The 16,208-nt window shown below is 42.8% G+C and overlaps 2 protein-coding genes across 8 annotated transcripts in view; both read left to right on the forward strand.

Annotated features, from left to right (window-relative positions):
• The first annotated feature begins 3,045 nt into the window (after positions 1-3,045).
• LOC105568327 (glycerol kinase-like) lies at positions 3,046-13,034 on the forward strand. 3 transcript variants are annotated; one of them, XM_012023918.1, is made up of 12 exons: positions 3,046-3,207; positions 3,376-3,722; positions 7,597-7,676; positions 8,384-8,642; positions 8,867-9,084; positions 9,388-9,600; positions 9,673-9,783; positions 9,921-10,177; positions 10,354-10,559; positions 10,701-10,844; positions 10,926-11,012; positions 12,424-13,034. In XM_012023918.1, exons 2-12 carry the CDS (start codon positions 3,527-3,529, stop codon positions 12,519-12,521), a joined length of 1,869 nt encoding a protein of 622 aa, XP_011879308.1. In that variant the 5' UTR covers positions 3,046-3,207; positions 3,376-3,526; the 3' UTR covers positions 12,522-13,034. The 3 variants fall into 3 exon arrangements, with proteins under 3 accessions (XP_011879308.1, XP_011879307.1, XP_011879310.1); XM_012023917.1 differs by lacking the exon at positions 3,046-3,207 and having other exon boundaries at positions 3,294-3,722; XM_012023920.1 differs by lacking the exons at positions 3,046-3,207; positions 3,376-3,722; positions 7,597-7,676 and adding an exon at positions 8,049-8,072.
• Positions 13,035-13,407: 373 nt separating this feature from the next.
• Positions 13,408-16,208, forward strand: part of LOC105568325 (E3 ubiquitin-protein ligase CBL-B) — a 33,064-nt gene continuing 30,263 nt past the window's right edge. For all 5 annotated transcript variants that reach the window (XM_012023912.1, XM_012023913.1, XM_012023914.1 and 2 more), the window contains exon 1: positions 13,408-15,606. In XM_012023912.1, the coding sequence (XP_011879302.1) occupies positions 15,059-15,606 (548 nt within the window). In that variant the 5' untranslated portion in view covers positions 13,408-15,058. The remainder of the gene's footprint in view (positions 15,607-16,208) is intronic.

Genomic DNA, 16,208 nt, shown 5'->3' on the forward strand with positions numbered 1-16,208 from the left:
GCGCCGTTCTCGTCGCGTCACGGAGGCGCCTCCACGTGGTCGCACCGGTGCGACGAGCCTCGCTCGCGAGACTGACTACGAACGCAGCCCCCCTCCCCCCCCCCGTGCAGCACGCATGTCTAAGTCCCAGTCTACAATAGAGATTTAAGCCCTATGCCTTAAGAAATTGACTAATCACAGTCGCGCATTCTACTCATACTTGACCGTGATTGGCCAATTTCTTAAAGCTTAGGGCTTAAATCATCTATTGTAGACTGGGACTGAGACATGTCTGAGACGTCTTTAGGTCGTCTCTTAGATATGTGTGTCTATAAGACGACTTAAAGACGTCTTTTAGACACGCGTGCTGCGTGCGCCGTAATTCCACGTGCTCCGCGCCGTATGGTGCACCTGCCGCCTCTTCTCTACGAGATTCTTTCGAGACTGTGGTCCGTTACGCCGGACGAGTGACCGTGACTGCGGGAGATAGCCCCAAGATAGATTCCCTCGATTCTTTTTTCGGACCCCCGTCTTTGCCGCGGGATAAAACGGGCCTGGATAAGTTACGATAATTGATTCCTCGTTCTTTTCCGACTGTATTTATAACGGAAGGGAATAGCTCTGGCTGACGTGAGAAAGAAAAACAAAGCACGTTGTGTACGCTAGGAGTCACCGTCACCGATGCCTTCCCGCACGAATTTGCGCACATATCGACACATTTATACACTTTCCGTATACTTACATGGAAAATGTATATGTGTTCTAACTGTACCTAAATTTATATGGTAAGGCATCAGTGGCTACGTTCAGCAGAAAAGGCTGCTTTGCAACTGCTGTAAAATTCATGAATCTGATTGGCGCGTGCTCTTAAATTCACTCAAGATTAAAGGCCTTTGCACGTAAAAAAGCATTAACCGTAACTGTAATTTTAGTCCATAACCTACGGAACCTACGTAATTTTAGTCCGTAACCTTCGGAATTTTACTTGGGTTGCTCCATCTGTCTGTACGTGTTGAAAACTACGATTACGGACTAAAATTACGGTTACGGTTAACGCTTTTTTACGTGCAAAGGCCTTAAGAGAATACACCAATCAGATTCGCGAATTTTACAACAGTTGCAAAGCAGCTTTTTCTGTTGAACGCAGTCAATGATTACATTATGCATGCGTTCGTTTTCTCCCACCGGGAGCATAAACTATACTGAAAGTCTATAATTTACGTAACGTAAACTATAGAGTTTCAGCATAGTTTATGCTCCCAGTGGGAGAAAACGAACGCAAGCAGTATGTCGGCCCTTTGATCTTTTCGGTTTCGATCACGGTGTATTCCGCCTTATTTGGTGTGTGAGATCCTTTCACACTGTCACACTACCACATATAACAATATCCGTCTCATTGGCCGCACCAAGATAATGGCGGATGCGCAGAAGGGTTCGGCGCAAAACAAAACAAATTACAAAATTTATCCCGCCCGCGAGAACGATCGCTCTATTATTGCGTGGTAAAATATTTATAAAACCGTGCGAATCTCGAAGAGACAGCTCTAGTAATTGCTGATAAGATTCTCCCGACTTAAAAACTTGGAATTACTCTAGCGTGTCTCGCCGCGTCTCAATTAACCGATCGACCCGAAAGTTTAAAGTTCAGAAATTAAACGCGTTTTTGCGCCTTTGCACCTTGCACTTGGCGGGCACTTGCCGCGTATTATTTGAAATTGAAAAATCCCCTGCGTAGATAAGCACACTTCAGGCCCGTGGAGAACTCGCGTCTTACGTATTTTCATTACGTACGTTCATATCGCGCTTAGGAGATAAGCGCGGCCGCGATAAGATTTGATATTCTCAGCTTAATTTGCATCCTGTTCCCCCTCCCGGCACTCGTTAATTTCGCTCGAATCTTTAATCTCTGTGCCGGGGGCGCTGATCTCGATCGCGGTGAAGGTCTTCAGCTTTGCCGCGCGCGGTTTTGAATGTCCGCGCCACGAAGGGCATGCAACGCCACTGGTTGCATGCACATTGCGCGATGCATTTTAGTTTAGGGTCTCGGCCGCTAGGCGGTTATCACCTTGTACTCCGCAGCGATTATTCGGCTAAATAATTACGAAAATTACGTTAAGGCGCCTCCGAATCGCGTTCTAATAAGCCACATGTATAAAGGCTGCGATCTAGAATCGATCGTCGGCCTCGCTGGCACGAATTTCGGGGTCCGTGGTAGAGCTGAGAAGACAGTCTCGTGCCAAGGGGTTTCTCGCTAGCACTCGGGCACGATGCAATTCGTATATAAGGCCGGACCGAAGATTATACTCCCGGGTAGTCTGATGCTTCCCAGGAAAAACTACGAACGCATATATGCGGCCTCTCTCTTCGCTTTATACGATGTCTCTGTTCAGCATCATATGTCTCCAGTACTCACGTTCAGTTCGAAAACCACGTGCGTACAGGTTTAAAACCACAAAAAAAAAATCGGGTCGGTATTGCTTGTTTGTGTCACTAAAGAAATGAACTGAGGAAGCGAGGATCGACTATCTATTTTGCAAAAAAATTCAAAATTCCCGCAAACCCTTTTGGCGTCGACATCGCCGGAAGTTTTATAATTGTGTTTTTTTTTTAATAGAAAGACGCATTGTAAGATTCGAGATTCTTGTTCGAAAAAGAATTATTACTTCGCACAAGGCAATATTAGTAATTTACTGTGTAAATAAAACGTATTGAGGTCTTGAGTTTGGAGATCGGGAACTGCAATGCTCCGTTTACAGGAGCCGAAAAGGGTCCTGGCGCCTTCTCGCAAAGCTCTGACTGGCTTAGCTGATTCATCCTAGAGGTTTATCTCCAGTTATCGGGTGTGCATTCTTGAGATACGGGCGACGGTCGCCGCTTTCACGTGGCTCGAGACCGCGCACGTCGTTTTAAGAGAACAAGATTTTACCGCCGTATTGATTTCTGTTCAATTTGAACGTAAAGTGGCGACGTGATACGCAAGCGAAGGCACGGGGCCGAGACGCGATCTTGAGGGCACGCGGGGTCGCTTCTCTCCCGCGGAGGGAAAATACAATAAATGCGGCCCTTCGCCGAGTTTTTCCTCGAGTGCCACGTGGTCGGATGGGCGTATCCTAAGCAGACGTGAACGTTGACCGGCCGCGCGGGAATGAGGAAACTCTCTCGGGATCGGACGGCGTACGGCTAATTCGGGACCTGGCCGTGACCACGACACGAGACCCGCTCGCACGAGTACGTAGTACGCCAGGGGGGAGGAAAAAAAAGCGAGAGGGGCCGCGAGAGACGGCGAGGTACCCCGGGCAGGTCGCCGACGATCTCGCATTCTGGCGAACGAGCACGCCCGGCGCGCTTAACGTTCGAGTAACGCCGCAACCGTTTGTTTCCTCTCGTGATTTCTAGGAAACGACGTCATCCCAGGGAACGACGTCACTCAATCGTGAGGCCGGCGCGACGGCAGTAATACGAGGGACGAGTCGACCGGTGAACGTCCAGGATCCCCGAGGCTCCGGGCGAGAAGAATTATCGTTGCCAGGCCCGAGAGGACGGTCCGATGGAGCGGGAGGACGCGTATGGAATCGCAGAAGGGGACGCTAACGGGGACACGGAGGACACGGCGACCGCGAGCGAGCGTGGCACGCCGGAAGGATTCGACTCCCTCGAGGATTCGACCGCGTCGCTGGAGATGGAGCAGTCGGAGACCGGTCGCAGAACGAGTATCTTCAAGTTTTACTCGTACAAGAGCGCAGGTGAGCGTGCCCGCGCCGCCGTCCGCGGCGGCGCGGATAACGGCAAACCGGATTCGCGCGGTCGGTTATTTTTTTTTTAATTTAATGTCGCGCCGTCGACGCGCCAAATCGTGTCGTTCGGGGAGAGTTTGAATCGACTCCGGGGGAGTCCGAGCGGCCTGGAAATCGTCATTTCCCTCGGACCCGCCGACGAGCCGGAGCAAGAGAGACGCGCGTTCGCCGATAGTGTATAATACAATTCAAAGTCGCACGCTCCACGTGTGCGTGTGCGTGACGACGTGCGCCGCGCGGACACTCTGGACTTTAGTCGTTTCGCCGCGCGCCGCGCCGCGCTGGCCCGATGGGAACCGAATGCAGATAAGGATAATGACGTGGCTGCCTACGCCGGGTTCAACTCGGATTTCGACTCGATGACCGTTCGAATCGAATTTCTCCCGTGCCGCGATTTCGCGCGAACGAAGTGAAATCCGCGCGCCGAAGATCCGTCGGGCGTGCGATATAAGCACACTTGCCATTCACCTGTTCGTATTATTTGTTTATTCAACACTCGCGGATCGCGATCGATACAATACGGCGGATCCGCATTTGATTACGGCGTGTGACGGCGTCGACGCGTTCTCGTTGCGTAAACGCGGCCGAAGGAATCTTTGAACTTTGATGTGTCTCAATGAAGACGCGTCGGTTTGTACGATAAGGGATTTCGTAATACCCGTACTTTTACAGACGGGATCCTTAATGCCGTGACGTATGAGCTTGACGGATATATCGAGCGTATCCGGGGGCTCGTGCTTCGTATTCTAAAATATTCGCGTCCCCCGAAAGTCGACGATCGATTGCTTTTATTCTTTTGAATAATTGCATATTAATTTCTAATTGATAAAAATGTGTTAATTATTATTGATCTCTAATTAAAAACAATATATACTAATTTTGTACAATAATAATAGGTACAGGGAGAGAATTTTTCGTGCTCGTGGGACAACACGGCATTTTAAAGACTTTTATGAGAGTTTTTTTGAAATTTTACTATACATTTCACTGCACGGAGAGAATTGTCTCTTAAAATTTATCCTGAAAATCATGTGATCGTGGGACAACGTGGCATTCCGAAGACTTTCGCGAGTTTTTGAAATGTTACCGTACATTTTACTAGTAAATGCGTGGCAACATTTCAAAAGAACTTTCATAAAATTCTTCGAAATGCCTTGTTGTCCCACGGTTACATAACTTTCCAGGATAGATTTTAAGAGAAAATTCTCTCCGTGTAGTAATTATACTTAGCATACATTTTACTAGTAAAATGTGGTAAAATTTCAAAAAAACACTTATAAAATTCATCGAAATGCCGCGTTTGTCCCACGATAAATTTTAAGAGAAAATTCTCTCCGTGTATCAGCGCGAATTTATGCGTTGGAACATTCATAATCTCGCCTGATGAATCATCGGTAGAAGTGTATATTAGCGAACGCATTACCGTCATTTTTTCTTCGATTGTTTTTATTTGAAAAATTCTTGCGTATTCTCTTTTGACGTAAAAGAGGAAGATTTTATGCTCTCCGACGTCGTTCCCAGCTTCAGAGAACGAATTTTCGAAAGAACGTCCATACAATCGAGCTTTTCTCTCAAGTTCGCGCGATTGCCAGTACAAAACCACGAGTGCCAATCTTCTTCACGGTCGTAATATGTTAGTACTGCTAAAAATACAACGCAATAATACGTATTGTCGCACAATATAAAATATATTTACAGCACGTACAGTATAATGCTTTTAGCCGGGAGAGCGTTACGGCAAATTGTCGAGTGTTACGTGTGCACGGTGTGCACGAATTATTTAAATTATTAGCTTGCGTTTGTTACTTTCAATACCAATCCTTTTATCAATAATTCGGAATAACGACCTCGCGTTTATCTATTATATACATAGAAGTCTTTAAAACGAAGGTGCAAACGCCCGGTACAAACTAAATAGTATGTTTTTATACAAACTAATTGTGTATCTTCGTTTATCGAAACACGATAATATAATTATTGTAATTAAACGTTGCAAAATGAAATTCCGATTTATTGAACTTATCGGTCTAATGAATGAATGTCAACGGCGGTGAAGATGACGTTTTCGAGGGAAATCTGATGCACGTGGAGTACATTTCTTTTTACAGAATTTAAAAAGGGACATTAGCGCAGGTGGTGTCACACAAAACGTAACCGAGGAAATGGATGACGGATGATCGTGTGCGGTATACGAGATCCGTCGAGTTTCCATCTGATGAAGAGATATACCTTTTAGCTGGCGGTCAGCCGTAAGAGGCGGCGTTAACTAATTACGTGTAACCGAAGGCGTGTACACGAGATTAAGCGTATCAGACGTTTACTTACGATACCGAAATAAAAAACTGCATTTTTTTCCCTCTCGGGCGTACCGGCCCCCCGCGATATTGCGGGTCACCGACGATGAGATTCCGTTTTGTCGGGTTTCGAAACTGAGATTACAATGCAAATCGCATATACATATTTTGTTTCGTAATCTATCTTGCGGCTGTTAGCATTTTACCCGGCGAATTTCAACTGCGGATCGTCTGCGCTGTTTTTCCGGCTGAAATTAATTAATTATATTAGAAAATTCGAAAGGTCTTCCACAATATTTATGGTCAAATGATACAATATTAAGATAAAATTATTTAATGTCTTACGATGCCGCGGACAATTGAGAAAGCTGTGTAATTAATTCCTGCGTAAAAATGATCTTTTATTGATACGAATCAAAAACGCATGTTGATGATAACGCGCGTCTTGGGAAGCCTAATCGAAAGAAACGTGAGGAATTGCGATCGATCGCTGGATGATATCGTCAAGTTGTGGAAAGAATACATGGTATCCCACAGAACTTTCGTTTGTCATTTTTACACGAAAATTCTTTAGCCATATTATAATCGTGCAGAATAATTTACGTTCGATAAAATTTCGAATATTTTTAAATCACATTTTAAGGCCGTTACGTAAAGAGCAAAGTCATTCTCTACATTATTTTTCTTTTTATCTGTTATGCTCCGGGCATCGTCGACTCTCTTAAACAGAATCTGAAATTATTATATGTCAAAAGATTTAATATTGCAAGCGATAAAATGATATCATTGTTTAGAGGGAAATGTCGGAAATAAATAAAAAAAAACATCTGGTATTGAACGCTGTTGCAAAAGTTGCAAATCGCCATAATCCTATATTAATTCCTCGGAGAGACAAGTTTCTTGAAAGTGAAACTAGTTTTAATCTTTCCCACTACAAATAATAAACACGTTTTAATATGCTGTAACAGACCGGAATTTGGTTTCTCAATCATTCTATCTGTAGACATTACATACGGATGTTTCAGTGTGTAGAAATCATTAAACTGTGTGAGAATTCGTATTGAAAAACTTCAGGATTTAATTAGTATGTCTTCACAGATGGGGAAAACGAAATGTGCACCTATAAATTCGTGTTTTTCGATTCTTTAAAAAAAAATAGATTTTATCCTACATGTCTGTTTTATCTTGGATTGATGGTGAAGCTAAACAAACGCGTTTATTTTATTTTATTTCTGACACTTGATAAAATTTTAATAAGTACTGTTTAGAGACACGTGTATTTTAGATTTATATTACAATTTTGTTTAATAACCTTTTATATTCTCTACAACATGTTTAATACGAGACGTTTTATATAATTCGCTCTTAATCTCGACTGATATGATAGTGTTTATTACATTGCTTCAAATCTCTTTATTAGTGTCGCAGCTTTAATTGCGGGCGTGTAAAAGCGTTTTCTTATTCCATCAAATGATCTTCATGAGATAAGTATTTAATAAAAATATCTAACGATGATTCTTTTTTTTCAGATACAATGCCGAGCGCGGTGAAAAAAATAGGACCCCTTGTCGGCGTGGTTGATGTTGGTACACGAACTGTTCGCTTTGTGGTAAGATAATAATTATTGTAAATCAGTTGCTCTCGCTATCACGTTATAATTTTCCACGCTTCCAAATGTTTACCCAGACCTGTCGTGAGAATTCCATGATTTTCAGCGCGATAAGTAATTAGTCGGAAATGAAAAGGCGGTATCAACGTTGCGTATAATTAATTGCAGCTAAGATCTCCCTGTGCAACAACGAATCAACGATTTATGGGAGGTAATAAACGTAGAATCGTTGTGCGCGAATAGCAAATAATGTCGTTCTTCAAACAGATTTTCGCATCGCAGATTTTCGAGATCGCATTCGCAAGGCTCCGGGGTCTTGAAACATCCGCTTCGCTAAAGATCAGTCCAAATAATTACGCTAATAAAAACACATTTTAATCACAGATTCTAAAAGCTGTATGTAACTGTTAAAAAAATATTAATGACAATTTTTTTCATATCTATATTAATAAGTAAAATTTCTTCTATATCCCCGCGTGACATAGACCCTTGTGGGATATGTGTGTGAATTAAGAAAGCGTCTCTTTTCTTCGACGAATATTCGTGTGTATATAGAATTATTATTTTTTCATTTTTGTCGATACAATGTTTTTCCAATGAATGCATGCTAAACCACATCGATTCTTTTTAAACTTTATAAGCGGGACTCCTATATATCCGAGTGACGATAGATTGAAATAGTTATTAAGTGCGAATTGTGTTTACAGGTATTTAATGCGAAGCACGTCGCGGAGATTGCCTCTCATCAAATCGACATAGAGCAAATCAGTCCGCAAGAGGGATGGATGGAACAGGATCCCAAAGAGATCCTTTTTGCGGTAAAGGCCTGCATTAAGGACGTAATTCGCAAATTGGACGTGCTGGGTATGAAGATCGACGATATCGTTACAGTGGGTATTACCAACCAGAGGGAAACTACAGTAGTGTGGGACGCGACTACCGGCGACCCGCTTTATAATGCCATAGGTGGGTAGAGACTCGCTTCCGTAGTAATCTGTTTGCGGGAGAAAATTACTTTTGTTCCGGGAAAAGCTTAAAAAGGTTTACTGAATGTGTACAATGTTTCACGTGTCCCGATTGATTTGTTTCACGGAGGATTTTTGGAAAAATGATATAATTCTCCGAGAAGTCGAAGAGAGAAAAGTGTTTGATTAACACTCGATCAACTTCTGAAGCGTAATTTTTTTCAGTGTGGTCCGACATCAGAACTGACGCGATGGTAGACCAGATCATAGCCAAGTTTCCGGATCAGAGTAAAAACCATTTGAAACCCTTATGCGGCTTGCCCGTGAGCCCGTACTTCTCGGCTCTGAAGATTCGTTGGTTGAAGGACAACGTAAAGCCCGTAAGGAAAGCGATTCGCGAGAGAAGGTGCAAAGTGGGGACCATGGATACGTGGGTTATTTGGGTACGTGACGAAGAGATATTACACCAAAATATTAGTAGCAATTAACTCGATTGTTATTCAGTTAGTTTATTAATACCCGCTAATATTTATGCTTGTTATATCTCGAGCACGAAGGAACTTATCACTAGTATTAAGTGGCTAATTGAAGAGCGCACTGCTATGTGTTACAAGAATTGTTATTTAACATTCGACATATTGTACACAATTCTCAAGAAAATAGGCTAAGGCTAAGGAAATTAAATCTTTGCAGTAAAGGAAAGTAAACGCAAATTTAATGGAATTAATGTGGAAAAATTATTGCAGAACTTAACAGGGGGCAAAGATGGAGGACTATATATCACTGATGTTACAAACGCGTCGAGAACGATGCTAATGAATATTGAAACGCTCTCCTGGGATCCTACATTATGCAGATATTTCGACATTCCTATGCAAATGCTGCCGGAGATCAAAAGCAGCTCCGAGATATACGGCAAAATCTTAATCGGTCCGCTGGCTGGCATTCCCATATCTGGCGTACGTAAAACTTTGCAATGAAAACGACAGATGTAGAATATATTTTTCTATTTCATCTCTTTTCTCTATTAGATTTTAGGAAATCAACAATCTGCTTTGGTCGGGCAGAATTGCTTGAAGAAAGGCCAAGCGAAAAATACATATAGAAGTGGCTGTTTTCTATTGTGTAACACAGGGCATACTGTACGTATAATTATAAATGTTTAAAGCTTAGAAAATGTTTTATTTGTTTTATTCTGCTTGATCTCGCTCATTTAAACTTTCCATTATTTTATTTACCGGTTATTTCACTGCCTTACCTGCTGTTATACTTCTTTCAGAGAGTATATTCTTCTCATGGATTGGTTACAACTGTCGCATATCAGTTAGGTCCAAAGAGTCCACCTGTTTACGCGTTGGAAGGTTCGATCGCAGTCGCAGGTGCAGCTATTAAATGGCTACGGGATAACATGAAGCTCATAAAGGACGTTCATGAAAGTGAACATTTGGCTCAAAGCGTCTTTAGCACGGGAGATGTCTACTTTGTGCCCGCTTTCACAGGATTGTACGCACCTTATTGGAGAAAGGATGCAAGGGGGTTGGTAGAATATTTCAAAACCGCTATTTGTAGAGATATTCGTAAAAAATATAACGTTGTAAACATAATGATGCACGTTATGACATTTTTAAGACATATTATTTGATCGAAAATGTTTAATATATTAAATAAAAGTTACTAAATATATTCGAGAAAGATTTGATCTTTTCTTCCAGAATAATTTGTGGACTTACTGCGTTTACTACGAAGCAACATATAATCAGGGCGTCCCTCGAAGCGGTGTGCTTCCAAACCAGGGACATTCTTGAGGCGATGCATAAAGATTGCGGATTTCCGTTAACGAAGTTGAACACGGACGGGAAAATGTCAACTAATAATCTTCTAATGCAACTGCAAGCCGACTTGTGCGGTACGCCAGTATGTAAGTACGATTGATCGTAAATTGAGACCAGGTTTATGAGCTAGAGGAAATATGGCTCCTATAGTAGTACCTATTTATATATTACTTCGATTTCTGTTGCGCTTCTGTGAAAATTAACTGTGCTTCTGTTTCGATCAACAGTTAGGTCAACTATGCCTGACATCACGGCCTTGGGTGTAGCGATGGCTGCCGGACACGCTGAAGGGATAGATGTTTGGGACCTGGAAGGCGAAGAAGTAGAAACAGTGCCAACCGACACTTTTCTTCCGACTATCACGCCGGAAGGTAAATTTTGAAATTGAGTTTTTTGAAAATCACGACTTATTTTTCTGTACTTTTTACTCTAATCTTTCTTTCTTTTTGTAGAGAGAGACGCGAGGTATAAGAAATGGAAAATGGCAGTGCAAAGGAGCCTAGGTTGGGCGACAGGAAAAATGTCCGACCAAATGACAGGTAAATGTAAAAACACCAAACATACAATGTCCGAAGTGTCTGGTATGTTTGAGGCCGCTTTGTCTAAATATTTCTCACTGTCTATTTGACGGGAGAACAACTGTCTGCGCTTCTTTTTTTAAATGTACCATGTATGCATTCGTGTGTGCTTATGTAAATAAAAAGAAATATATTTAATACTTATTAAACATAAACATATCACATATAGGTCATTCGAAGTAAATTTTATTACAAAATTAATATTTTAATATTCACAATAACAAATTTTTATTGTTAAGATTTCATATTTGTCGCAGTATTCTATGAATATTTTTTAATATTCTGCTTTCTTGTGTTTTGTACTTCTTTTTTGTATTTTGTCTACTTTTTTATATTTGCTGCTTATTCTACTATGTTTGTAAATAAAAATTGATTTGAATTCCCCCTTCTATGTATAAAAACATTCAATTGAAGACTGATTAATGTTTCACAGATTATAAAAATATCATGCTTTAAATGCAATATGTGTTTTAATCATGTTTTATGTAAATATTTTATGTTCATGTATTTATGTTTAAGGATATGTATATTTTAAACATATATTTAGGTAAGTTTGAGGACAATTCATTTGTAAATACTGCGTAATAACTGGATAATTATATCATTACGCTACGACGAGAACTAATGTAATACTGCGATTCTGCATTAGAAAATCAAGTTTTCATTGTTACAAAGTTTTTCAAAAATTATAAAAAAATTAATTAAATAATCCCATAAGTTGATGTAATACAGGAAACTATTTGGCAGATGATGTAATTATATTACAGACAATATAAAGTAAATATGTGTATGTGTGGGCGCTTGTATATAAACTCTGCGTAACAAGTAGAGATTGCATTAATTAAAAGAATCTCTAGTGAAAGAAATACATATCAGATTTAGATGCAACGAATACTTATAGATCAATCAGCTGAACATAATGAACGTTTAAATATATAAAAGTATATAAGATTCATCGGTAAGCAAACTAAGTAGTATATCAAATTGGGTATTGAAACCATATCCAGTTTGATGTACCAAATGATAAATGATATACCAAACTGGATGGTATCCAAGTATATAGAAGAATATATATGATGTTCCCTCATGTCTAACGAACTAGAAAAAAATGGCTTTCTTTGTCCTCGAACAATATGAATGATTGAAAACGTTAAAGTCAGCCGGACTTAACATAGAAGACAGTTTTACAAATCGATGCACCGATGGTTACCCTTGAACATTGTTACAACAAATGTAACAATGTTTCCGATGATAAGTCCGTTACATATGTTTCACAGCGACGTGTAAATTGCCCCCATCACGCTTCCTGATTTTTTCACAGACGTCCTCACGTAGTCCTCCACGCAATACATATTTTTCCTCGATGTTTCAGATGAAAGGTACTGCATACTGGCGTCGATTCCTGCCAGTTGGTTCTTAATATCGAGCTTCGTTCTACTGCGGTTAAGTTATTACCTAGCGAACCGGTGACGGCAAGTCAACGTTATCGATGCGCAAGTTACTTTAGACGGCAGATAGCCCTAATTGCAGCCCGGAAGAAAACTTAGCGGAAGTGACGTAAAACTTACTCATTCACACGTGCAACGGCGTGTGCGACGACGAGTAATGTATTGTGAAATTGATCAGAGAGATAAAAATTGCTTCTTTAGGTATGTTCCATACTCTTCGGTCCGCCTTATGAGTGCTAACGTTTCATCGAGGACAAGTGAAATAGTACCAATCACTGGTCTCTGGATTCTAAAACTTAATAACGCAGTTAAAGCACAAAATACATTATATGTTATTTATTTGTGTATTTTAGTCTCTGTAAAATAACGCCAGCCCATTTCTTGTGGGATACCCAATGAATTTAATATCCGAGTTTTTGTGGGACTTGTACTGTGAAGTTACTTCGTCGTGTGCACGTAATCCTGTCTCTGATTATTTATTGTAAAGATCATATGTATACACAATTTTCAATTATATGTATCATAGAACTAGGAACATTGGTTTATTCGTAATTTTATGCAACACGCGGACTTTACTCACTACATTTGCTGTTTATACTGTTTGCAGTCCAGGAAATTATTCTGATCGGAAAAAAATTACTATATTAACTCGATAAGCGCGCTGAATCAAATTGAACGTGGAATGATCATTCGTAATAATGCAGTATCAATTACGAAATATCAATAAATATAGGCACAGATACATATCAATTGTAATTAATTGCGATGTATGTACGTTTAATTATCTTCCCTCTGGGATTACAAGTTTGATTTTAGAAACTCTTCTCGCACACTTCACGTATAAAATGGTCTCGCAAGTTTCTCCATTCTCACAAACGCTATCTTGTCTCGTTCCTCCTTTGCAATCTACAAATCTTGAAACCTAATTCTACGCTTACAATTAAGATCATTCACTCGCTCGCCACCCACTCGTCCGCTCCGTGTAATTATAGTCCATATTAGAGTCTTGCACTGCAATCTGCAACCCAGTGGAAAACAGTGTACTTGTAGGCACGTATTTTGAATCCCCTTTTTATCGATAAAGCGCTTCTAAAAGTGGCCTGTAGCCAATCAGAAGATTTATTAGCCACAGGCGCTTTTATTGATAAAAGGGGATTCAGTATGCGGGCCGTAGTCTACTAGATGCCTGCAATTGCCGGTAGTTTCCGATCAATTCGCGCGACTTGACAACGAGAAGCGCAATCAATCTAAGAATAAAATGAAAAAGCCCCTCGCACTACGAAGACCTAACTTGTTCCCTAGCGAAATCTCTCACTTAATTGACTATTAATCTTTTTTCGCAGCCTCTCGAATTCGACCTTCAGAATTAGACTTCGATTTAAATAACTAATAATTCATACAACATGTTAAAATTCACTCTACGATTCTATGCAACGGCAACCAAAATTTTGGAAATTAATCACTCATCTATTAGATACACATGTAATGTTTTTAATGTTTTTAATATAAAATTTATTGCATGTACTTAAGACACTATAGAAGACATAATAGAGTTGGAGCGCAGGTAGCGCATGCAAGTAACAAGGCACGAGCAAAATCCGTTGCCACAAAGCCTGCCGCAAAACCAGCGGGACAAAACGTAGACCACTGTCACAGGTGTATACAGACATATATTTTGATTCTTCCAACATTTTGCCTATTTCGCAAATAGAACTAACTGTGTCCACGTCGAAACCAGAGCGGCGCGTAAAATTGTGCGTCTTCGAGTTCTAACGGGGGAGTCGTCGGTCGCCCGAGGCGAGACACGTTCGAAGGAGAGGACTGGTCGCAAAGATAGAAAAAAGAAAAGAAACGCGAGACGCAAAAACAAACGGAGCAATCTCCCCCGCGGACACGTGACGATTGGAATCGCGCGCCGGCGGGCGCGCATGCGCGCCGCCGCGACGAGTGGCGACGCGGCGGCGGATTCGCCCAGTCGGAGGTAGCGAGCGGAGCGGCCACACAGATACGTAGGACGGGGCCACCGCGCTCGCGCTCGGTCCCGCTCGCCGTGGTTCGTGTCAGTGTCGTCAGAATCGCCGCGAGTCGTCCGCGGAGCATCCGGCTTAGCCCACAGTCGTCGCACAGTGACCGAGAGAGAGAGAGAGAGAGAAAGAGAGAGAGGGAGAAAAAGAGAGGAAGGAAGAGTGCGAGAGAGAAAGAGAGAAGAGATAAATAGGATGCGGTATCGCGCGAGATTCCGGCGTTGCATCCCGTGTCCGCGACTTGACGGGAACGTTGTCGTGGCCGCGGCCGCGTCCCGCTGAGATATGCGCGGTGTGCCGATCCGTCGCTCCGCCGTGTGTGTGCGCGGGTTAACCTCGGGTGTAGCGCGAGTGCTCGCGAGACCGCCGCCGCCGTTGTTGCCATCCGCGCGCCAGGTAGGGTGTGAGGTGCGAATAAAGGGGGCAGCCGAGAACGGGTGTATGTTCGGATAGGAGAGGCGGGAAAGACGGGGGAAGAGAGAGAGACTCGGCGTATCAGGCGCCGAGCACCACGCATCCACGCACGTCCGTCAAGATGTCGTCGTCCGGGCACAGCAGCCGCACTCGCGCCGTCCACATCGGCTCGATCTTCCAGAAGCTGCACGGCCGCTTCGCGGACGCGATGACGCCGCCTAAGCTGTCGACCGACAAGCGTACGCTCGACAAGACCTGGAAGCTGATGGACAAGGTGGTGAAGTTGTGCCAGCACCAGCGCATGAACCTCAAGAACTCGCCGCCGTTCATCCTCGACATCCTGCCGGACACGTACCAGCGGCTGCGGCTCATCTACAGCAAGTACGAGGAGCGTATGCAGGTGCTGCACAGCAACGAGCACTTCTGCGTGTTCATCAACAACCTGATGCGTAAGTGCAAGCAGGCGATCAAGCTGTTCAAGGAGGGCAAGGAGAAGATGTTCGACGAGACGTCGCACTACCGCCGTAACCTCACCAAGCTCAGCCTCGTGTTCAGCCACATGCTGTCCGAGCTTAAGGCCATATTTCCCAACGGGATGTTCGCCGGCGATCAGTTTCGCATCACCAAGGCGGACGCGGCCGAATTCTGGAAGGAGCGCTTCGGGAACAGGTACGTCTCTCTTACCCGCTATCGCGCCCGAAGAGGCGGCGCGCGACCTCAGTTTTTCGCCGAGTCCTCGCGGAACACGGCATTCAATGGTCGCTGGACGATCCGCGGGAAACAACGTAGACTTCCGGTCGTAGAGCCACGGATTCTAACCTCTCGAAAAATCGCGCTGTACTTTTAGCCAAGACCCCATCGAGATTTATCTCCCCCTCCCATTTTATTCAAGATTTACGTGCATTTCTATCAATGTAGATTAACTGTAATCTCGGTCTACAGTTTGCCAAGAATTAGAAAAAAAACAGGAAAAGCAAGATAAACCGAGAGATTAGAGTTTATTCACGTTGGTGAAAATAGATATTGGAGTAGAAAGGCAGCGGGAAATTGTTCCGGTGATTGTTTCCCAGTCACTATCGGGGGGGAAAAAAACTTGAAAGCTAATCGTCTAAAAGCAAGTCACATGCAAAGTCACGGGACGGCTCTTTTTAAAGTAATTGTTAGGTGAACCTGATACGGCACCCTGAAGAATAGCTTCAGAATTCCAGCATTGTTGAAAAATGACGCTTCCTGCCACGACGAACGCTGTCCTTTCCGTAATTCGGGGCCGC

Source organism: Vollenhovia emeryi, unplaced genomic scaffold, assembly GCF_000949405.1.
Source record: "Vollenhovia emeryi isolate VEMERY1.0 unplaced genomic scaffold, V.emery_V1.0 DF939130.1, whole genome shotgun sequence".
Taxonomy (NCBI): Eukaryota; Metazoa; Arthropoda; class Insecta; order Hymenoptera; family Formicidae; genus Vollenhovia; species Vollenhovia emeryi.

Bases quoted from the DNA above. Each gene is read 5' to 3' on its own strand.
- LOC105568327 (XM_012023918.1), top strand. From the start codon at position 3,527: ATGGAGCGGGAGGACGCGTATGGAATCGCAGAAGGGGACGCTAACGGG. The intron at 7,677-8,383 runs GTAAGATAATAA...TTGTGTTTACAG, and splicing joins CACGAACTGTTCGCTTTGTG to GTATTTAATGCGAAGCACGT. The intron at 10,845-10,925 runs GTAAATTTTGAA...TTCTTTTTGTAG, and splicing joins TCCGACTATCACGCCGGAAG to AGAGAGACGCGAGGTATAAG.